The sequence below is a fragment of the Carlito syrichta genome, unplaced genomic scaffold, assembly GCF_000164805.1.
Source record: "Carlito syrichta isolate Samal-C Ts95f unplaced genomic scaffold, Tarsius_syrichta-2.0.1 Scaffold71390, whole genome shotgun sequence".
Classification (NCBI taxonomy): Eukaryota; Metazoa; Chordata; class Mammalia; order Primates; family Tarsiidae; genus Carlito; species Carlito syrichta.
The window spans coordinates 61,380-86,135 of NW_007015486.1; the positions used below are offsets into that span (position 1 = coordinate 61,380).

Consider the following 24,756-nt stretch of genomic DNA (forward strand, 5'->3'; position numbering starts at 1 on the left):
TGAGAAGTTCAAGGTCAAGGTGCAAATAGGCTTTGTTCCTGGTGAGGAGCCCTTTTCCTGGCTTGTAGACTACTACCTCCTTGCTATGTGTGTGGAGAGAGAGAGAGGGACCTGTTTTCCCATTCTTGTAGGGCACTAAACCCATCATGAGGGTCCCACCCTTGTATCTTCTTCTCAACCTAATTACCTCCAAAAGTACCTATCCCCAGATACCATCACACTAAGGAGTTAGGGCTTCAACTTGTTAATTTGGGTGGTGGGACACAAACATTCAGCTCACATCAACCTCAGATAAACCTCCTTTCAGTTTTTAAACAGATTAAGTGCCTTATCCAGATGTAAATATTTTCACTGCCCTATATACTTGCTCTGTCAGTACTTATGACAAGTTAAATATAATCTAGTTCAGCCAAAGATGCCCTACTTTGGGATGTATTTGTTTTGGTCTGTTTGTTTCCTTTTGTCCCTGATCCTGATTTAACAGATGACTATAATTGTGCTTTATTTCATTACTGTGTTTATAATGTGATTTCTTGATGTTCTGGTTTCTTTTCGTGAAAATCTAAATATGACCTGAAAATATTGAGTCTAAAAATTAATGTCCTGAATTTAAACTAAAAGTGTTTGGTTGTAGTTTTAGATTTGAAATTCATATAAAAGTTTCAGAATGTGACATTTATATAAAAGGTACTGAATGTTATTTTAGAGGAACATTTCCATAACTACTTTGCATTTGTTGATACTTTGAGAACTATTTAACATCTGGACTTATGCAACAAGAGAAACCGTGTGCAACCTTATGATAATCAAAAATCACTAGACTTCCGGGTTCGGTGGCTCAGCCTGTAATCCCAGCACTTTGGGAGGCCAAAGTGAGTGGATTGCCTGAGCCCGCGGGTTCGAGACCCACCTGGGCAACTTGGTAAGACCTCATCTCTACAATAAATCAAAATATTAGCCGGGTGTGGTAGCGCGTGCCTGTAGTTCCAGCTACTCGAAAGGCTGAGGCGTAAGGATCGCCGGAGCCCAGCAGGTCGAGACTGCGGTGGCCGGGAGTGGCCACTGCACTCCAGTCTGGGCGACAGAGTGAGACTCCAACTCAAAAAAAAAAAAAAAATCACTAGACTAAGATAGAGAGGAGAGAACGGTCTGGGAGAAATGCACTCATCAAGGTTTGTGTCAACATTCTAACGTAGATGTTGCATCTTTGAATTGGCAGGCAGACATCCGTTCTTCATCCTTGCTTGGACAATTCAGGGAATTGCACCCTTTTAAGAGGACTTTGTGTCCTTCTCTGACCTACTTAGTAAAGACTCACCAGTTGAATTATGTAGGATAATTAATTAAAGGCCAGGATAGGGCACCTGATTTAGAATTCATTCTGTCAGTTTTGTACAATTCTGAAAAATGTCTAGTCAGTGATAGAAGGGTATTAGTAACTGGTTTTAGTTATTGTAAAGACAAAACTTATAGGCTGAGTCACCGAGCCTGGCTGGGCATGTGGCTGATTTTTTTTTTTGTAAAGACGAGGTCTGTTGTCTAGGCTGATCTTGGACTCCTGGACTCAAACAATCCTCCTGCCTCAGCCTCTCAAAGTGCTAGGATTACACATGTGGCCTGGTCCTCAACTTTTTGTTTCCTTGTGGTGTTTTATTTATTTGGCTTTCTCTGTGCTTACCACTGATTCATCCCTGTTTAGCAACTGTCTGCATTTCCTCTCAGGACGTGCAGGTGTATTGGTATTCTACCAATGCCATTTTGCCGACAGTCCCTGGAGCCTTCACACCTGTTCCCACCAGAATGACTGCCCTGTGGCTGGTGCTCAGCTGCCATCTGGGACCCCCAGTCCCGTCATCCTGATTCCTTGGGCTTTTCTCCCATGTTCGAGCTCCTGTTTCCTATAGCCTGTATCTTATTCTTGCTTGATATATCTCCTTTTTTGGCAGAGCACAACCTGAGAAAAAGAGAACGTTTTTGAGAAATTGCGTATGTAAAATGTCTTTATTTCACCCATAAGCTCGAATAATAGTCTAGCTGGGCGTAGTTTATGATGATGTTTTTGAGCTACCTGAAGCCATTCTGGTTCCTGATTCTTCAGGTGTGAAGTATTTTATTCTCTGAAAGTTTGTGGGTCATTTGTTTGTCCCAGTGTTCTGAAATGTTGATGATATGCTTTGGCTTGTGTCTATTTTTACCTGTTGTGTTAGGTGTGTCATTTCTCTCAGATAACTCTTACCTTTCCAGTTTGAGAAATTTTCTCAACTTTTACTACATGTCCTTCCTTTAATTTTTTTTCTATTCTTTCTTCTTAGAATTATTATTTTCTAGGTGTTTGACATTCTGGGAGATTCTATATTTGTCTTGTATTTTTTTCTCCTACTTTTGAATTTAAAAAAAAATGTTAAGTTTTGTGGTGGTGCTGGTTGTTTTGAGTTGAAGTCTCACTCTGTCACCTAGACTGGAGTGCAGTGATCACTGCTGCCTCAGCCTCTGGGCTCAGGCAATCCTTCCACCTCTGCCTCCCTTGTAGCTGGGACTGCAGGCCTTGTGCTATCACATCTGGCTAGTTTTTTGGTAGAGACGAGGTCTCACTGTGTTGCCTAGGCTGATCAAGTGATCCTCCCGCCTCGGCTTTCCGAGGTAATAAGATTACAGGCGTGAGACCTAGCACCTTGTCAAGTTCTTGTTGTAGTAGTCGAATAAATACAGTTTGTTTAACCATTCATCCATTGCAGGACTTCTGGGTTATCTCCACTGTGGGCCTATGATGAGTGAAGTAAGCATCTGTATGCAGGTTGCTGTGTGGAAAAAAGTTTTCGCTTCTCTGGGATAAGTGCCCCGGAGTGAAATGACTGGGTTGCATGGTAACACATGTTTAGTTTTATCAGAAGCTGCCAAGCTGCTTTCTAGAGTGGCTGTACCAGTTTCCATCCCCACCAGGAGTGTATGAGTAATCTAGCAGTTCTGCATCCCTGTCAGATTTGGTATGGCCACTTTTAAAATAGTGTGTAGTGCTATTGCATCATGGTTTCAATTTACATTTTCCTGATGGTTAATGGTATTGAACATCTTTTCATGTGTATATTTGTGCTTGTATATCATCTTCTGTGAAATGTCTCTTCATGTTTTTTATCCATTTTCTAACAAGATTGTTGATTTTTGATAATTCTTTTTTTTAATCTTTATTTTAGATTCAGGGGATACACTGGCATGTTTGTTACATGGACATATTGTGTAGTAGTGGGGATTGGGTCTCGTTGTACTGCACAGGTAATTTCTGAACCTTAGTTCAGAAACCCTCTTCCCCCTTTTCCCCTTTGTTGGTGTCCCCAGTGGCTGTTATTTTCATCTTTGAGGCCGTTTAGCTCCCTCATATGAGTGAGAACATATGGAGTTTGGTTTTCTGTTTCTGAGTCAGTTTCTTAGGATGATGTTCTTCAGCTGTATCCATGGTGCTGCAAAGGATATGATTTAATTATTTTTATGATCATGTAGTATTCAATGGTATATATATGCCACATTTTCTTTATCCAGGCAATTGTTGGTAGGCACTTAGGTTGGTTCCATGATTTTGCTATTGTGAATAGTGCTGCAATGAACATACAAGTGCAGGTATCCTTTTTAATATGTTAATTTCTTTTTCTTTGGGTAAATAGAATTATTTATGTATCCTAGAAACTGGTCCTTTGTTGGATATGTGCCTTTCAAGTATTTTCTCCATCTATGGCTTGACTTTTTCATCCTCTTCATAAGGTTTTTTTGTGGAGCAAACGTTTTTAATTTTGGTGAATGAAGTCTAACATCAAATGTTCCTGCTTTTACTGTAAAGTCTAAGAACTCTGCCTAGCACTAGTGATGAAAGATTTTCTTCTAAGTTGTTTTTATAAAAGTTTTATCGTTTTAAATTTTATAGTTAAGTCCATGATCCCTTTTGAGTTAATATTCATATAAGGTATCAAACAGGTTGAGGTTCATTTTTTCCCATGGATGTTTAATTACTTCTCCAGCACCATCTGTTGAAAGGTGACTTTTCCTCCATTGAATTGCCTTTGCATCTTTGTCAAAAGCTTATTGGGCATATTTGTGTGGATTTATTCTTGGTTCTCTATCTACTCCATTGATCAATTTGTCTGTCCTTCTGCTAATTCCACACAGTCTTAATTACTGCATAGCTATATAATAAATATTTTTCAAACTTGCTCTACTTCCTTCCCTTTTTTGTATAAAATTTAGAATAATCCTGTCTACATCTATAAAAATATCTTCCTGAGATTTTGAGAGGTATTGTGTTAAACTTGTATATCAATTTGAGGAAGATCGAAATCTTTATTGGAAGTTCCAGTTCATAAACATAATATGCTTATGCTTCTCCATTTATTTAGCTCTTGTCTTCTTTCATCAGCATTTTGTAGTTTTGAGCATATAGTCCTGTATCTGTTTTTTAAAATTTAAATCTAAAGGTTTTTTTGTTGTTGTTGTTTAAGCAATTATAAATGGTATTATATTTATAATTTGGGCATTTATGTGTTCATTGCTAGTATACAGAAATACAGTTGATCACTGTAGGTTTATCTTGTGTTCTGTAAACTTGCTGAACTTACTTATTCTAGAAGTTTTTTGTGGGTTTCATGGGATTTTCTTCATAGACAATTTTATCAACTGCAAATGGGGACAGTTTATTTTTTCCTTTTGGATCTGTATGTCTCTTGTTTTCTTTCCTATTGCACTTGCTAGAACTTCCAGCACTATGTTGCATAAGAACGGCGAGAGTAGACAGTCTAGCCTTGTTCCCCATCTTAGAGAACAAGGAGTCAGTCTTTCACCATTAAGTGCAGTGTTACCCATAGATTTCTGCAGATGATCTTTATCAAGTTGAGGAAGTTCCCCTCTGTTCCTCTTTTTCTGAGACTTTTTATCATGGATGAGTATTTAATTTTGTCAAATATTTTTTAGAGTCTTTTTTTGGATGTAGTATTCTGGGTTGACAGTTCTTTTCTTTCAGTGCTTAAAAAAAAATGTGACACTTCTGTTGTTCGTGATTTCTGAGAAACCTGCTATCATTTGAATTGTTTTCCCCCTGTTGGTAAGTTGTGATTTCTGTCTCTCTGTTTTTGATAATTTTTTTCTTTGTCTTGGTTTTTAGAAGTTTGACCATGTGTTTTGGCAGGTTTTTGTTGTTGCTGTTGTTGTTGTTGTTTTGGTTTATACTCTTGGTGTTGCTCAACTTCTAGAATCTGTAGGTTTATGTCTTTTGCCAACTTGAGAAGTTTTCAGCCTCTACTTCTTTGCATACTTTTTCACTCCTGCCTTTTTTTCTCCTCAACTTCCAGGACTCTGGTGACATAAATGTTCGATCTTTGTCACAGTTCCATAGGTCTCTCAGACTCTGTTAATGTTTTCTTTTCCTTTTTCCATCTGTTTTCTGTCTGTTCAGATTGTGTAATTTCTATGGCTCTATCTTCCACTGATTCTTTCCTTACTTCTCTCCGTTATGCTGTTCAGTCCGTCCATTGAGACTTTTCATATTTTGGTTATTGTATTTCCTAGTTCAAAGTTTCTGTTTTTTTCTTACATATTATATTTACTTGCTGAGACTTTCTATTTTTGTTTTGTTTCAAGTCATTGCCTACTTAAACATTTTTATAGTGGCTGTTTTAAAATTATTGTCAGGTTATTCCAACATTCCAAAATTATTGTCAGGTTATTCCAACATTCCTGTCATCTCATTGGTTGTCTTTCTTCATTCAGTTTGATGTCTTTCTGGTCTTGATATGATGCATGATTTTTTGATTGAAAGCTAGATATGTTGAGTAATATGTTATGAGACCCCGGATCTTATATAGAACTGTCTTAGCTAACTTTTTTCTGAAACTTCTCTGGCAAGGGAATGGGAATTCTTCATTACTGCCAGCTGGAGGTAGAAGTACACATCTCCCACTCAGCCTCTGCTGATACCTAAGGGTGGGGGGGCTTTTTGTTACTGTGGAGATGGGCATTTCACTCTCCATTAGACCTCCCCACATGGGAGGGGAGGTACATTTGGTGGGGGTAGAAGGCATGTTCTCCTTACTACTGGGTGGTGATAAAAGTCCGAATTCTCCACTATGTCCCCTTTGATATCACTCCAGTGGGGAAAGGTAGGGTGGCAGTTCAGGTTCCCCATGTGGTTTCCACTGATATTGTGGCCTCATTACTACCTAGCAGGGATGAAAGTCCCAGCTGCCCAATTTACCTTCTCTGACGCTACCTCAGCTGAGGGGTTGGGGTACCCTATTTAAGCCTCATGAGGGTGGAATTCTAGGTTCCCCACTTAGCCTTTGTTGGAGTAGGGCCACAGTTCTTTTTCTGTGGTATTTGACTGGAGTAGAGCAGTTATTATCTAAAGTTTTCTGTTTTTCTAGGCTGTTCCTTTTCCAGTTCTTTGTCTAGAGAGAGCAGGTATTTGTTGGGACTTTTTTGTTTGCACCCATCTGGAGCCATTTGTATACTCGTGTCTTGAGTTTTTCAACTCCATTCATCCCTGTGTTATACCTTGGTACCAACATCCTTAACCGGTCTGCCTTCTTTTGTCTTTTTTCAGAGTCTTCTATGTTTATTATTTTCTATATATTGTCCAGTGCTTTTAGTTGTGCTTAGCGGGAACAATAAGAGAAGCTATGTCTACTCTATCTTTCTGGAGGAGATGTCTACCCTGACTGTTAAAACACCATGAATTAGTTTTGCCTGTTTATTTTTTTTTTCCTTACATGGAATCATATGGTATATGATCTTTTATTTTTTGCTTCTCTCACACCGTATTATGTTTATGAGATTCATCTCTGTCATTGCGTGTAGCTGTAGTTTATTTTTCTGTGGTACAGTGGGCATACTACAATTTATGTATCTGCTGTGGACAGAGTGGTCCCAGTTTTGAGCTATTCAAATTGTTCTGTAGTAAACGTTTTTATAGATGTCTTTTGGTGACCATATTACTATTTGATACATATATAGGAGTTGTCTCAGGGTGGACACTCAAGATTAGTAGCAATTCCAAATTTTCAAAGTGGTGCCATGTAGTTGGTGTACACCCTTATCAACACTTGGTGTTACAAGTTGAGCATTACTTATCTGAAATGTTTAGGACCAGGAGTGTTTTCAGATACAGGATTTTTTTCAATTTTTGAAATATTTGCATTATACTTCTTTGCTCAGTATCCCAAACAGAAAAAATCTGAAATCCAAAATGCTACAATAAACATTTCCTTTGAGCGTCATGTTGGTACTCAAAATTTTTCAGGTTTTGGATCATTTGGATTTCAGATTTTCAGAACAGAGGTACTCAACTGTGTTTGTTTTTATTTTAGCTATTTTTAGAGTATACTACATCATTGCATTCTGGTTTTAATGCTTTCACTGGTGCTTAATCAAGTGGAGTATCTTTTAGTATATTTATTGATCTCTTGCATGAGCTCTTTTGTGAAGTGACAGTTCAAGTCTTTTGCTCATTTTTCCTATTGGGCTCATTTTTCCTGTTGGGATATTTTCCTGTTGATTTTAAAGAAGAATTTTGTGTGTATCTGGATACATACTTTTTTTTGATATATGAGTATATACCTAACACACTCACCAAACTATCTTCTCCCACTCTTTGACTTTCCATTTCAGTCTAATTTTTTTTATGTGTGTGTAAACAGAAGTTCTTAATTTTAATGTAGTCTGATTATTTTTTATTAATGTTTAGTACATTTTGTGTCTTAGTTAATAAATCTTTTTTGTATCTGTAAGCCTTTAAGATATTTTTCTATGTTTTCTTCTGAAAGCTATGTTATTTTATCTTTTAAATCCACAATCGATCTGAAATTTATTTGTGTATATGAGGGACAGGTATCTGTTTATTGTCACTGTTTTTTTCATTATTCTAAGATGTTACCTTACATTATATATATCTATATATGCATACATATAGATTATATATATCTATATATGCATATAGAGGGAGCTCCCTTTTATTCAAGTGTTCTTTTTCTCTCTCTGTTCTCCTTCGTTTAAAAAAATTGTCCTGATATTGTTTCATAGTTGCATTTTTTTCCTGTTTCTGAAAATACTAATAATATATTTTTAAAACATTTTGCTCTTTATGTAGCTTCTCTTCTCTCCAGATTGATTTTTCATTTCCTGTTTGTTTTGGTTTTGCCTTTTAGGCAGCAGACAAATGTCTTATAATCCTTGGTAACTGCTCATATTTAGTGAAAAGGCTTGATAACTCTGAACACCTGTGTAGAGTGATTGGATTGGGTTGTTTGGTTGAGAGGGCTTCGATATCAGCATCGAGAGGTCTTGTCTCTTGGGCTAATCAGGTTCTCCGGAAAAGAGGCTTCAAGTTTCCTGCCTTAGAGGATGGAAGTTTTGCCAGCCACTGAGCACCTAAGGAGGAAAATGAGATGGAAGCTGAGAAGGGGCCAAGGCTCAGAATCGAGGATGTGCATGTTGATTTGATGCCTTTGTTTTCAGCCTGGTGCTACTACTTGCAACTATATCTGGTGCTCTTAGGCCAGAGAACTTCTGTTTTTTCCTTTTCAGAGAAAAAAGGCTATAGTTGTCTGGGTCTTAGACTTTCCGTCATCTCTGTTTTAGCAGCACCCTGACCCCACATTTGCAGAAAACCTAATATGGCCAACTCATGAGACTTCAAGAGATACTGAGTAGTAAATTGTATTCGTTCTTGACTGTTCCATTATCAACCAACCAAGGTTTTCGTTTTCTTGGATCTACTAAGTCATTTACCAATTGTTTAACTACTTTCTGGCTTCTAGAATTTTATTTGATTGCTATAATATACCCTTTAACTCTTTCTAGCTTGAATTATGACTGTAAAAATGTGTGTTGTATGTGCATGTATGCGTGTGTGTATTTATGGTCATTTTAGTGGGGTTTAGGGAAGGATTCAAACTAGATGTGTTTAATCTGCTCTCTTCAACCAGAAATGTCATACAATTTTATACATTTTAAACACAGGAATATTTCTTTCAATTTTGAGCTCTAGAATTAAAGCAATTTAGAAAATAAGTCCAGAGGGAATGACCTATTCAGTTGACGAAGTGAGATGGGACTACTGAGTTGAACAGGTGAAGGCACTAATGATGAAGGAACAATAAGTTTAGAACACTGAGGAAAATCTTCCAGAGCAAGGCAGCAAAAGATTGGACTTTGCTTTTCTTTCAAGTTTTCTGGGAGCAAAAAATATTTTCCTTTCACCATTAAGAGAAACAGGATTTGGAAACTAGATAGAGGTAATGGCCATACAGCATTGGGAATATGCTAAAGGGCATGGAATTGTTTACTTTAAAAAATGAATAACTTTGTGTCATGTGAATTTCACCTCAATGTAAACCTTTTTTGTAACCTAAGAAAAAGTCACATGAGCATTTTCTTTTCTTTTCTTTTTTTTTGAGTCGGAGTCTCACTCTGTCACCCAGACAAGAGTGCAATGGCCGCTCCCGGCCACCGCAGCCTTGACCTGCTGGGTTCCGGCGATCCTTCCGCCTCAGCCTTCCAAGTAGCTAGAACTACAGGCGCGCGCTACTACGCCCGGCTAATTTTTTTATTTATTGTAGAGATGAGGTCTCGCCAAGTTGCCCAGGCGGGTCACGAACCTGCGGGCTCAGGCAATCCACTCACCTCAGACTCCCAAAGGCGCGGGATTACAGGCTGAGCCACCGAGCCCGGCTCCACATGAGCATTTTCAAAGCTTATACATATGACACCTGGCTTTTGGGGATAAATTGACTTTTGATACAGACCCCCTTAAGTTGTGCTTCTGTTGTCTGCCTAGGTGCTTTGTAAGGATTAAAAACTGTTTGGAAGGATACTTCTGGAAGATTTTCAGGATGTTATTCTTCATTTTAGAAGGGAGAGCAAGATCTATTCCAAGGAGTGGCGAGTGAAATTGGGATTTTTCTCTGGTAGAGAAGATAAAAGGAATTAATAAGTATTTAATGTATACCTCCTCCCACCAGAATATGTTCATTGCAATAACATTAGAAATCTTGATGCAAACAAGACTTTTTGACTCTTTAATCATTCCATTTAATCTTTAATTTAGTAGACAGAAGGGAAATTCTAATGGAATATGGTACAGTTCCTATAAATTTATACCATTGCTAGGTTGCTCATCTCTTATATGAAAAATCTTGTCTGTTAAAAGGTTTAATTGAATTTTATCATTCAAGACATGTTGTATGTCTTTAGTGTAGTGTCTTAGAGCACGTGTCCCAAAGCTATAATATCAGGGTTCAAATCCTGGCTCTACCACTTATTAAACTTATAATGCTTCGTTTTTCCTCATCATGGACAAGATAATAAAGATATGATGAATATGAATTAATACACATAAAGATCTGTAAATGTTACCTGACACAGAGTAAGTGCTCAATAAATGTTATCTGCTTTTTTTTTCTTCCTGACATTTTTTAGGCCGTAATCTGTGAAAGCACATCTGGAGAGATGTACATTACATAAGCAGTGTGAAGATGACTTTCTTGCCCAGCTATCTTTGTCATGGCTCTAGTAATCAACTCCAGTTGCAATAGTGCAGTTGGCTTCCTCTTCCTCATTACATTTGTGGTTATGGTTAAACACAACCTATGTTTCCCTAGAAACTGAATTGTTCTAGCTACCTTTATTTTCTAAAAAATACTAGGCTTCGGCCAGGCTCGGTGGCTCAACCTGTAATCCCAGCACTTTGGGAGGCCAAGGTGAGTGGATTGCCTGAGCCCACGGGTTCGAGACCCACCTGGGCAACTTGGCAAGACCTCAGTTCTACAATAAATAAAAAATTAGCTGGGCATGGTAGCGCATGCCTGTAGTTCCAGCTACTTGGAAGGCTGAGGCGGAAGGATCACTGGAGCCCAGCAGGTCGAGGCTGCGGTGGCCGGGAGCAGCCACTGCACTCCAGTCTGGGTGACAGAGTGAGACTCCAACTCCAAAAAAAAAAAAAAATACTAGGCTTCATAATGCAGTGGATTTGTTTGATCAATAAAACCAAGAAACTATAAATAGTGTTTCTTTTCAACTCCCCATATTTGGTTTAGACATGATCCCTATCATTTGTACATTTTCCCTGGTGCTCAATGTAAAGATGGAAATGAATCTGGGCTACCAGCCTCCCATTGGAAGATGTAATTAGTCCATCAGTGGCCACAGAGAGTATTGGATTTTTTAAAAGCAGTTTTTCTTTATCAGTATTGTGTGGTCACAAGTGATATATGAAGAGCATTCTCCCTCACAACTATTGTTTGAGCTACAGATCCTAACTCCTTAGTTTCCTGCAAAATGAAGTTCTATTTTACATGTTACGATTTTCATTACTAAGCCATCTTCACATTTCACTTTACAGATCCACAGTCAACGTTCTGAAGGTTGTGAACTTTCTGATGGTATTGGAGAGCCATGGCAGATGATAAAGTCGCCATCTTGACCGATGATGAAGAGGAACAGAAAAGGAAGTACGTGCTTGCAGACCCCTTTAATGGCATTGCCCGGGAACCAGAACCACCTTCAAATGAAACACCCTCCTCCACAGAAACATCTGCTATTCCTGAGGAGGAAATAGACTGGATAGAGAAACATTGTGTTAAGATAAACAACGATCTTCTCATTTCCAAGGTCTTTTATTTTTTCTTTTACTCAGCCTATGGCTCTCTCTACCCGCTTCTGCCTGTGTATTATAAACAGCTGGGAATGTCACCAAGCCAGAGTGGACTGCTGGTAGGTATTCGCTACTTCATTGAATTCTGCAGTGCTCCCTTTTGGGGTGTCGTTGCAGATCGCTTTAAGAAAGGCAAAATTGTCCTCCTCTTTTCTCTTTTGTGTTGGGTTTTATTCAACCTGGGCATTGGGTTTGTTAAACCCGCTACCTTGAGATGTATACCAAAGATTCCCCCAACAGCTCACCCCACCAACACAAGTCACCCGTTAACCATCCTGCCAACGAATTCTTCTGTTATCTCTTTGCTTACATCACCAAAACTGCATGAGAAAAGGGACGTGTTTTCTTCTGGTTGGCCACTAATGTTAGAAACAGGGCCTAATGTCTCAGATACTGTTATGACATCAACGGCTCTGCACAAGACCAGTGAACCCACTCTGCAGCCCCAGACAGATGAAATTACTGACCATATGATGGACTTGACCTTGAACTCAAGCACAGCAACCCCTGTCCCCCCAGGAAGTGTAACCAGGGAGACAACCACTGCTATGGTCACGACCACCAAATCTTTACCTTCTGACCAAGTTGCTCTTGTTTATGATCAACAAGAAGTTGAAGCTATATTCTTGGTGATCTTGGTAGTTGTCATAATAGGAGAGTTTTTCAGTGCCTCTTCCGTCACGATTGTAGACACGGTAACGCTCCAGTACCTGGGAAAGCACAGAGACCGCTATGGCTTGCAGCGCATGTGGGGCTCCCTGGGCTGGGGTCTGGCCATGCTGTCTGTGGGCATTGGGATTGACTACACCCACATAGATGTGCTCATCGACGGAAAGGGCTGTAAGTCCCCGGAGTACCGGAACTACCAGATCGTCTTCATTGTCTTTGGAGTTCTCATGACCATGGCCTTGATTGTTGCCACGCAGTTCCGGTTCCGCTACAACCACTTCAAAAACAATAATAAAGGGAAAGAGGTGGAGATCCCTCAGGTAGAGAGGAACAACTCCACAGAGTCCTCTGAGGAGACCCCAACTACCACAAGCCACTCACAGACCTTCAACTTCTGGGACTTGATCAAGCTACTCTGCAGTGTGCAGTATGGCTCAGTGCTGTTTGTGGCTTGGTTCATGGGTTTCGGATATGGCTTCGTGTTCACCTTCCTCTACTGGCATTTGGAAGACCTGAATGGAACTACAACCCTCTTTGGGGTCTGCTCAGTCCTGAGTCATGTGTCTGAGTTGACGGCGTATTTTTTCAGTCACAAGCTTATTGAATTGATTGGGCACATCAGGTAAGAAAATGCTTCCTATTGCGGCCTCTCATCAATTGAACCTTATAGCTCCTTTGAACACATTTACAGATATCCTAATGTGTTGTGTGTGTTGGGTAGGGTTGAGATGGGAGTGGAACTTTCTGTTGCCCTTCTTCCTTAAAATAGAAACAAATGGAAAGATGTCATCAACCTGGTTGGATTATCTAAACAAACCAACCAACCAACGATGGCTGCCTTCTCCCTGCCACCTGTGAGCCGAGATATCTGGGCAACTTAGCTATGAGCTAAGAGTCTCTTATAGTAAATGTTTTCAGGTATAGGAGCACCAGTTTAGTGAATGTATTATCCATGAACCTTGCAGGGCCTATCTATCTGAGGCACTTATGAAGGACAGCTTCAGTGGATAAAGCAGAATATGTTTTATATGGTTTTTTATTCTCAGCCACTTGCTGGCATAGACAGAGCTTGAGTATATGGCATATAAAGATGTTCATTATATTTAACAAGGCTGTGAGGTAGCCCACCATAATCCTCAATCCATGATATTACATGGAGGAGGTTTATATATATATATATTTTCTGATTGCTACATAATGTTCTGCATTTTTATTTGCCATGAAGACATGGGATATTTAAAAATCTTTCTAGCCGGTCTCGGTGGCTCAGCCTGTAATCCTGCGCCTTTGGGAGGCTGAAGTGAGTGGATTGCCTGAGCCCGCGGGTTCGAGACCCGCCTGGGCAGGCAAGATCTCATCTCTACAATAAATCAAAAAAATTAGCCAGGCATGGTAGCGCGTGCCTGTAATTCCAGCTACTCGGAAGGCTGAGGTGGAAGGATCGCCGGAGCCCGTTAGGTCAAGGCCGCGGTGGCTGGGAGCAGCCATTGCACTCCAGTCTGGGTGACAGAGTGAGACTCCAACTCAAAAAAAAATAAAAAATAAAAAAATAAAAATCTTTCTTCCACTTAAAATTTTCCATGTTATCCTTTTAGTAAAACAAAGCAAAACAAAAAAAAGCTATAACTGCCTGGTGTTTCTTGTTGTGTAATGTTTCTTACCATGACTGTTTGCCTATAAAGAATCTTGTTCTTTATAGATCTTGCTGCTCTTTTGCTGACTTGGAAATGTAAACCCAGCTACACTTAAACATTCTTGCCTCGTAGAAAAGTATGACATGTCTGTTCAAAAATTTGAAGTTGCCGTAACTAAAAGAAAGCAACTGTATGTGTTTCTATGTAGGAGGTCATCTTTTAAATCTGCTATTTCTATAATAAATTAAAAAGGATAAACAGAACATGACAAGACTGAGAAACATTTATGTTTATTCCCTTCATTTTCTTTCTTCTACCTGAAGGAAATATTTTCTAACTTAAAGTTTCAACCTAGAATCAATCTTTTCCTTAAACAATTATGAATATTTTTTCCTGTTTGGTTTGTTTTTGCTTTGGAAGACTATGTCCTATTCCTTGGCTTTCTGAAATCTTTGACTGCCTTGTTATCGCTAAACGATGTCAGGCGCTGTATGGGTAGGTCCCTGATCCACAGGGGCACATTCGTTGAAAAAGAGCCTATAATACTGAGGAGTTGGGATGTCTTCTAACCTTGTACAGGCCATGTTTATGTTGTCTGAGCTGTGTGAGTTAACCAAGATGAGTTAGACACTTCCCTTCAGCTTAGGTGTATGAGCAGGTCTCACCGCAGTTAATGGTGTCTTTAAGATCACCATCATTCATTTCCAAAAAGGTACTCAATTGGGTCTTACCAATGAGTGGAGTTCCTGGAAGTCATTATCTAATAAGTCAACAGCATTTAGTTGAACACTGAATATGTGTTTAGGTTCTGTTTTCAAAGAAATTGTTAAGATTCTTTTCACATGCTAAGAAAAGATCGTGGTCTTCTACTTTTGCCTTTTGTCTGAGGGATATAAAGTGTTTTCATGATAAGATCCTAGTTGGTTTTCTACTACTTTTGGTAAGTTTGTGAGCTTACTCTTGTGTTTTCTTTCCTGAGTAGTATTAGTTTAAAAACTTATGGTTCCCTTAACCTTCATTTCCTGGTTTTATATACAGAAAGCTTCTTCATTTTCTTGTTTAATGATGTGATGGAAGAAGATGGCTCTTGTGGTCACACTATTGCTCCCAAGAGCCTGCTGGAGTTCCATCAATATGTGGTCATTGACCTCTTTGAATTATAATTCTGTCTATTAAAATGTATTAATTATTTTAAGTACTTTTAAAAGAGTCTGGTAGCTAAAATGAGATTATGTCCACATACTCAGGTAGGATGGATATGTTTCTTCTGGTAAGAATTTTAAGAACCTAAGCAGATGATAGTTGTTGAGATATGCGGGTTTAAAACTTAAACTTTCCATTGGAAGAACATCATACATTAAATAGTCAGTGAAGATAAACTATCTGTTTATGAATTGTAGATCTATATGTATTCCTTGTAGGGTCTCAAAGGTAGCTCTGTCTGGGAACGATATGTATGCGGGTACATTTTTTTCAGTATTTTGTGACTATCCTAGTGGGAGTTTGCTTTTACGAGTAAGTGCTACCATAAAAATTATAAATATCCAAATGTAGTTAGAAGTGGGTTTTCACAAATTCATTCTATAGAGTCATAGTAAGAAAAGTTAACACCAGGAAAGAATTTTTAAAAATAGCAAGTCCTGTTTTGAACCACTTGGTGCTTTAACAGTTAACAATATGGACCTTAACACATCCATATACACACAGAGTAAATGAATTCTGATTTTGGCCTTGGATTTTTTTCTTTCTCTGGAAAGTGACTTTCTCAAGCAAATAGTCTAGTGTTTAATATTTCCACTAAAAAAAGTAAGTGTCTTTTGATTTGAAATCACAAGACTTTGGAATTTACTGCAAGTGTATTTTTAGGCTCATTTATGTAAAAACGATTAACAAAATATAAATATACTTTAAGAATATCTTCACTTTGCTATTAGCTGGGTATGGTGGCGCATTCCTATAGTCCCAGCTATAGGAGGCTGAGGCGGGAGGATTGCTTACGCCCAGGAGGTCAAAGTTACAGTGAGCTATGATCATGCCATTGCATTTCAGCCTGAGTGACAGAGCAAGACCCTGTCAAATAAATGCATACATACATACATACATAGAGATATCTTCCCCTTACTGAATGTTTTAACAGTCCTGAGTAGGGTTGTAAATAAATGGCAATAAATCATTTGTGAATGTATACATCATTACTGTCCAGGGTAAGCCATTCCCTATATTAGTCAACTGAAAGTTATTTACATTTTCAGGGACACACACAGAGCTACTCCAGCAATCTGTCACTTTGCCCTGAAATTCTTACATTCAAGTTCAATCTTGCCACAAAAATGCTATTGGGGATGGGGGTGTGTGTTATTTTACCCGTCATTAGCCACGAATTACTACTTAATAGTAGCTTAGTAGCCAAATGAGCCAGCCAGTCCATTTGGGAAAGAAGAAACTACTGATGCGAACAGTAAGAGGAGTGGCACCGGGCTTTCCTCATGGGGCACTACAGGGAGAGCAGAGGCAGATAGCAGGGTGCAGGCTCTGTCGGGCAGAGAACACTTGGGAGCAGCATGTGATGGGGTCTGGGCATTGAAGGAGGGGCAGTAGGAAATGTAAGAGGGAGGAAACTGCAGCTGGGCGATCCATCTGAACTGGTCATGGAAGGATTTAAAAGAGTTTGGAGAAGATCATGTCTATGGTTTGCTGTGTTGCTTCTCATCATTGTCCTCATCTCTGTGGCTTCCTTCACCCTGTGTTTGGTGACTCTAGGTCCACTCTCCTCTGCCCCGTCTGGAGGGTTCTGACCTCCACAGAATGCGTCTCCCAGGGGCTGTTTTTCTGTCTTCTGCCTGAGTTCTTGAACAGCATTAGGTACACCAGAAGAGCTATTAAAGCTCTGAATTCCAGTCTGCACCCAGACTGATTGCATCAGTCTCTCCAGGGTGTGCCCAGGCTTCAGGCCTCTTACAGCTTCTGGCTAGTGCCAGGGTACGGCAAGACTGAGAACCACCAAGCTGTTGAGAGGCAGAGGTGAGGAAGGATGGGGGAGGGGAGAAGGGAAAAAAACAGAGCCTATCCGTCTCTCCAGTTCCTGCAGCATTTATGTAGAGGCTTTGGAGAGTGTCCCCCAGTCCTTGCTCTGGTTCTGGAAGTTTCCTTCCATGCACGTGCTGGCCAGCACTCCGCTGAGACTGGAGGGGAAGCCCCTGCAGATGCTGCCTCTCAGTCACTCGCTCCACTCCGGTGCTCTGTCCTGCTTCCCAGATGCTCAGCCTGGTCCCCTCAGCTCAGGGGGCCTCTGTAAGCTGCTCAACTCTTCTACTCCCCCCGCTGTGGTGACCCTGAGCCCAAGCAGCAGCCCCTCCTCATTATCCTTCCAGCACAGGCTGTGGAGAGGCAGCCTTTGGCTTCTCCCATGGTCTGGCCTCTCAGCTCTTCCATCACCTACCCACCCAAGTCCCCATTGAAAGACAGATTGGTGCCTGTCTCTGATCAGATCCTGATTCACACACCATGCTTCACCACTAAGAAGACTTCTGATGGAAGTTACCATGGTGAAGAAATAGAACCAAAGTAGAAACACTCAATTCTTGATTAAAAAACAAAAAGATGGCCAGGCATGGTGGCTCACACCTGTAATTCTTCACTTTGGGAGGTCAAGGTAGAAGAATTGCTTGAACCCAGGAGTTCAAGACCAGCCTGGGCGATATGGTGAGACCTTGTCCCACCTGTAGTCTTACTTACTTGGGAGGCTGAGGCAGGAGGATTGCCTGAGTCCAGGAGGTTGAGGTTGCAATGAGCGGTGATTATGCCACTGCACTCCAGCCTGGGAGGCAGAGTGAGACTCCGACTCAGAAAACAAGCAAATAGACAAAAAGATGATAGACTGTGAATAACTTTTTTCTCCTTCTGGTTTCTTAAGAGAGGGTTATTTCTTCCTTAAGAATGATTTGTACCACAATAAAAAATGTTTTAAAAGTTTTAATCTTTATAGTGAATCTGAAAATATAAATTATATATGCTCTTGAGGAGCAAATATTACTCTACTATTTAAAAATCAAAGCTCTGCATATTTGTTCAATTTAGTTGAACATTTATTTAGGTCTAAGAGAATCCTAGATTAATAGGATTTAGGGCTGAGCACTAAAGGGAAGGGGCTTGAAAAAAAACAGGGGAGGTTGAAGGGCAGATGGATGTTGGGTCAGGAACCTGAACTTTATCTGGAGGCAATAGGGAGCCATAGCCAGGCTCAAAGCAGAGGAGGGTCATAGGTTTTCATATGGGACAATCACTCTCATTTGCAATGTGGAAGGTAACTTTGAAGCTGGGAGCACATTAAAAAGGTTCTTAAAATAGTCCAAGGGAAGGATAGTACTGGCCTGAGCTGCAGCAGTAGCAGCAGAAATTAAGAGAAGGGACAGATTTTAGAGGCAAAGTTGACATTCTTGGTCTGGAGGTTTGAAGTAAGGTAGAGACCCTCACATTTCTAGCTTGGCATGGTAGTTCCACAAAATTTCACAGGCCATTCAGGAAAGAGATGTAGAATGAGAGCATGTGCTTATATAGTCTGAAGTTGAAACATTTGGATGAGGAGGTCTGGTAGACAGCTGACTATTACCAGGGGGGACCCAAAAAGCCCTGAAATTTATTTTTTGAAAACTGTGTATTTATTCTTACATGTTTAAATTTCAGTCACCTTCAAAGTCCTCTCCTTTTGATGCAGTCCACCTATTGAGATGCTTTTTTCACTGCTCAAAACAGTTTTTGAACTCATCAGTTTTGATGCCTTTTAGTGCTTCTGCCATTTTTTTTGGTTTCACCTCTTCTACATCAGCAAAAGTTTTCTCTTTGAGGACTTTTTTTCATCCAGACAAACAAAAAAAGTTGCTTGGGGTGAGATCTGGTGAATAGGGAAGGTGGGGTATGGGAATCATTCCATTTTTGGTCAAAAACTGCTGAACATTCACCGTGGTGTGGCAGGTACATTGTCATGGTGGAAGAATCAGTTACCTGTTTGCCACAACTCGGGACTTTTCTTCTATAAATCGTAATGCAACCTTCTCAAAACTTCCAGATGAAAACTTTGGTTGACCATTTGATCCAGAGGAACAAATTCCAAATGTACTACAAGGGGCCTGCTCTCCAAAAAAAAAAAAAATTCCTTTTTTGGGGGTCCTCCCTCATTTGAGCTGTAGGTTGATGGACAAGTTAGGCTTTGGAGATACAGACTTGGGGCTGTTAAAACCATGAACACAGATAAGATCAACAAGGAAGTGGTCTAAGGAAAGAAATGGGCTGGGGAAAATTGATCATGGTATCTCTAAGATTGTATTCCAAATTTCTTATCTTATGGAAGCATTGGTCTCTGCCATACTGCTTAAGTAAAGGTCCTAATGCTTGAAAATATTTTGTGTGATGGGGAATCGTGTTGTGGTATTTGCTGTCACCTGTTTCCACATCTTGCTTCAGAATTGACTCTGACACATCCCAATGCCATCACCCAAGCCAGACACCCTCTGTGAGTGTTTATGAGTCGCCTAAGAAGTAAGCAAGGGAGAGAAAAAGGGGGGGGGACCATAAAGAAGAGAGAGGGAGAGAAAGAAAGAGAAACAGAGAAAGGAAGTAGCTGCTGTCTCCTGGAGGAGAGTCCTTCCTGTTTTTATTGATGTAAGACAGTATTGTGTGGTTAGGAGCATGGGCGGTGTCAGTATCAGAGCCTGGCTCTGCCTCATGGAGCCATATGGCCTTGGACAAGAGGTATAGAACTTTGTGTATCTTTGTTTTGTCATCTATGAGTACTATCAGTACCTATCTCTTAAGGGTTTTTATGAAAAGTAAATGAGATAAAACACAGCACTTGCTTACAGCAGTGACCAGCATATATTAGGAGATCAACTAATTTTGAAAATTATTTCTTTGTCAATCTTCTTCTTATGTTATTCATGATACAAGAGTCATTGGATCTGATAAAAATACAGGTGAAAGTGCAATGTCAGAAGGATACAGATCATTATGCTTGCAAAGTCAAGGTGTGTGTGGTTTTCAAAATAATTATCATTCCCCCTCAAAAACATCTTGGTCAAGTTGAGATTCTTTTCCACCCTGATTTAGGATGACTATAGATTTTCAAGTGAAATGGAATTATATTAAATTGGAAGTGCATTACCTAATGTGGTCTTTATATTTTAGAATATTCTGTTGTTATAAAGGATGTCTTCTTCTTCTTTTTTAAGATGAGAAAGCAGAATTTATTGAGAGGATAGAAAAGCTCCCACAGTGGGAGGGAACCCAAGGGTGTCTTCTTAAAGATTAGTCTAGTTAAAGTTAATTCCTGCTAGAAAATGAAGTACTTTTATCTTTTAGATTTAGTAAGGTGTGTGTAGAAAACTGGTGATTTGACGTAGTCTGGCTGGTTGATGAAATAGAATGCAATGACTCTTCTTAGCACTGGTGCAACTGGGCCCACTTGGCTTGTGTTTTCCCTGCTAGAGCAGTATACATGATTGGCTGTGGCTTCATGCCCAGTGCATGGCTATTCCTGGTCATGGCCCAGTTTTTCACAGAGGTAGGAAGATTCCATGTGGAAGTCTGCCAACCAGCTTATAGGCATTATAGAATAGAGTTTTACTACCACATCAATTCTGCTGTAGCACCAGTGTCAGTTTTTAAAATGTGAAATGCATGAGTGCTCTGTGGCCTTGGATTAGGAGTTTATTCACAAGACTCGAGGAAGGTAGAATGCAGATTTAAAATGACTGAAGGCCAGGTATGGTAGTTTATGCCTGTAATCCCAGTGCTTTGAGAGGCTGAGGTGGGAGTTCAAGACTATTCTGGGCAACATAGTGAGACCTCCATCTCCACAAAATAAAATAAAGTAAAAAATAGCTGGGCATGGTGATGATGCCTGTGGTCTCAGCTACTCAGAAGGCAGAGGTGAGAAGATTGCTTGAGCCCAGGAGTTCAAGGCTGCAGTGAGCTATGATCACACTACCATACTCCAGCCTGGGTGACAGAGCAAGGTCCTGTTTCCCAAAAATTAAAAAAAAAAGAAAAGAAAAAGAAAGTGACTATTCTTTGCTTTTTAGTGTAAGAAGAGTTTTATGTTTCTATGGAAGCCATCATTCTCCACAATTCTGTTTTGTTATATTCTTGTTATTTTTTCATTTATTATACAAAAAGTATGGTGAAACACAAAAGAAAACAAATGTAAAGCTACAACGTAACTCCTGAAATTGGATAATAAACCAAACACTTCTACAGGGGTTGACAGTAATATCATGTGTAACTTTATTGTTGCAATTCTGAAAGTAAGCATTTGATAGGTACTACAGTCACCCTCCCATTTCATTCAAAAACAGTTGATTCATAAAGACAATGTTTTGTGTCCTACTGTAAATTCTGATTCCTTGAGACACAAGATCATGTCGTGAAAAGAAGTGATGTATACAATTTTCCTTTTCTTACTCCATGTGTTTTGATACATTACCTCTAGCACCCTAATCCGAAGTAGAGTTAGAGATCAAATAGTCGGGGCTCTCATTTTTACGCTTGCCTTAGGTCTTCCACCCTTCATGGTTGGCCTCGGTGCTGAGTGAGTCCTGTGGAGTTGGACTGGCCTCTCTTCCTGGCTGCCTTTGCTTCTTACTTAACCAGGCAATCTTGAGCATGTTGCGTGAGCTGTCTTTGTGTTATTCCTCTGTACACCTGTATGGTGATACTGATCTCATAGAGGCCTTTCAGAGAATGACCTGAGAACTGATGAGAAGTACTTAGGATGGAGCCAGGCAGGTGGGGGAGGTGCAGGAGGCAGGTGGAGCTGCTGTCAGTGTTCGGTTGGTGGTGGCAGTATTCCATGACACTCGGTAGTTATGTTTAACTCACCAAGTAGTTAAGAAAATATAGAATCTTGCAGTTTCACGTGCTAAAAAGGACACAAATATGTTCTATATTCCTTTTCCTGGAATATCTCCTTTTTTTAAAAAAAGCAGGATTTATTGAGAGGACAGAGAAGCTCCCACAGTGGGAGGGGACCCAAAGGGGTTGCCCGAATATTTCTTTTAAATACCAATATAACACAAAATAACACCAAACATCCTGCCTTGTTTGAAGGACCAGATTTTGTTGTTGTTGTTACTGCTGGTTTTTGCCAGCCTTTCTTAACTGGTGCGCCTCAGAACCACAGAACATAGGGAATGATTTGAGTGGCTGTTTCTTCTGTTCTCCCAAGTATGACACGTGCTATACCACTTTAATGTACAAAAGAGAAAATAATTTCATATAACTAATATCTTAGAGCATAAGGTTCCTCTCCTGGAACCTTGGTTTAGAAAATTCATTTGCATGGTCAGCTGGGAAAAAGAAAAGACAAATACTTTTCATTAGAATAATTACTTTAAAATCAAAGTCATAACATGCTAATGTGGAGGGAGTAATGATGCCCATCATGGACTGACTATACGGACAAAGAAAGGTAATTTCTCCCTTTCCTTTAAGCTCTGAGGATTACAGAGCTGAGATTTGAAAACAGTCTTCTTTTTTATGTGGGGAGGTGATTTGCCAAAAGAGATAGCATGCATTAAAACTCTGGTACCGCCGGGCTCCATGGCTCAGCCTGTAATCCCAGCACTTTGGGAGGCTGAGGTGAATGGATTACCTGAGCCGGCGGGTTCAAGACCCACCTGGCCAACTTAGCAAAACCTCATCTCTACAGTAAATCAAAAAATCAGCCGGGCATGGTAGTGTGTGCCTGTAGTTCTGGCTACTCCGAAGGCTGAGGCGGAAGGATCGCCGGAGCCCAGGAGGCGAGGCTGCGGTGGCCAGGAGCGGCCACCTGCACTCCAGTCTGGGCAACATAGTGAGACTCCAACTCAAAACAAAAAACAAAAAAAAAACTCTGGTACCAGAAAAATTAAATATTATCATACCTTGCTCTTAGTAAAAGAATATAAATTCTAAGATATAAAATATTTCTTTGTCAATTACGTTTTAAAAAATCCCGCCCACACAATAGCACTCTCCAAGTGAATGACTGTTGCCACCATCAGATGGTCTTCAGGATTCTCCCAGTCCTATGAGGAGGATGTCAGACTGGGATCTAGACTTGCTGAGCTTATCTGAGTTTTAATCATCACAGAATTTTTAAGAACTCTGGAGGAATCTTGAGATTATGAAAGTATATTATCTCATCAGCTTGAAGGCTTGGTGGAGGCAGGATGTAGCTAGGCTGCATAGTTTGGGAAGTGCCCCAGGTTCCTGGCCTACCTGGCAAAGTATTCTAGCCAGCAGCGACCCTCTGCTTCTTCCTATTGTTCCACCTGCTGTGGTTCCGTAGTTTCTTGAAAAATAAACCCAACTGTAGAGTCATTCTAACTGGGAGAGCTTTTAGTAAAATCTGCCCAGTGACTCACTGGGATCTGAGGTGGAAAGAAAATTATTTGGCAATGTCAGGAGGCTTCTAAAATGGGGAATAGGGGTGAGAGGGAGCCATGAGGGCATATTCATTTATAATGAAACCAATGAAACATAGACTGTGAACTAAAAATTCCGAGTTGGCCAAAGATAGGAAATGTACAGGAGCTGGACATTTATGGATGTTTATTCTGGGTCTGTGCAACCCCCAACTGCATACTGGTGGGAATACTGTAGAGTGTCTCTGATATTTATACTCTAGCTTTAAAGCTGAGTGTGAATGTTAACCACCTAGAGGGCCATATAAAATAGGCCATTTAAAATGGGCAAAACTTTAGGGATGAGGAATCTAGGGACTCTTGGGATCTCTGAGAGTGCTGCTTTGAAAATAAGGCAGGCTGGGGCCAGCCACTGGGACAGGTCAGAGCCATCACCACACACATTTATTAGGAGACTTGGTGTTTAACACAATCCTAAATATTTAAGAGAGAATGAAACAAATGTACTCTCTCTGATCCATAGGCACAAAACAAAACAAAACAAAACTTGAAGGATGTCTTGAAGAATGTCTTGACACACAAAACATAAAAATATTAGTGCATTTGGGGGAATCTAAGATGGAATTACTTTTTTAACACAATGAGTATTAGAGAATGCAGCTGATCAGAGCTTTTCAAACTAGAGAACACAAAGTTAGTGATTTTGGATACCTTGTTTTGATTTTTGTCGAAAGTGCAGTTGGTAGGAGAACTCACGTTCTCTTAGACATGAGCAATGGGGTGAGACCATGGGGATAGGTCGGGGTGACCCCACTGGAGTTTACTTTTCATTTTGTGCAAACTGAAGAGCACTGGAGTTGTTAAAACTTGAGCAATTCTGGATTATTTTTGTCCTGCTAAGTCCTCAATTATATGTGGAGGATATGGAGTTCATATCTTATACCTGGAGCCCGTATCATGGCACTTACGAAAAGTGACCCCTCTAGTGAGGTAAAGAAGCCCCATACAAAATAAATTGCTCTTTAGTGCTAATGTTTCAAGCTTGGTGACTGTCAGCTACGCTTTTCATAATAGCTGGCATATGAAGTAATTTTAATTACAGCTATTATTATTTATATGTGGGTAGATTTTTATTTTTCTTACCCTTTTACCTTCAAAGACACTAATCCCCATTTTTATTGGAAAGCCTCTTAAGAGCTATTTCAAGTATAGATTCTTATTATTAAACTGTAAGCTGTAGAGTCTCAAAAATAGAAGAATTATGATCAAGAGTTAAAAGGGAGTGATTTGTTTTTTATAGTCCCTTGAAATAACATCTTTGCAGAGAAATATATTACCATATTATATTGTAACTATCAGGCTGACTGAT

The 24,756-nt window shown here is 39.9% G+C and overlaps 1 protein-coding gene across 2 annotated transcripts in view; it reads left to right on the forward strand.

Moving 5' to 3' along the window:
* MFSD6 (major facilitator superfamily domain containing 6) overlaps positions 1–24,756 on the forward strand; it is an 85,571-nt gene that overhangs the window by 15,813 nt on the left and 45,002 nt on the right. For both annotated transcript variants that reach the window (XM_008052605.1, XM_008052611.1), the window contains exon 2: positions 11,375–12,977. In XM_008052605.1, coding sequence (XP_008050796.1) covers positions 11,428–12,977 — 1,550 coding nt within the window. In that variant the 5' untranslated portion in view covers positions 11,375–11,427. The remainder of the gene's footprint in view (positions 1–11,374; positions 12,978–24,756) is intronic.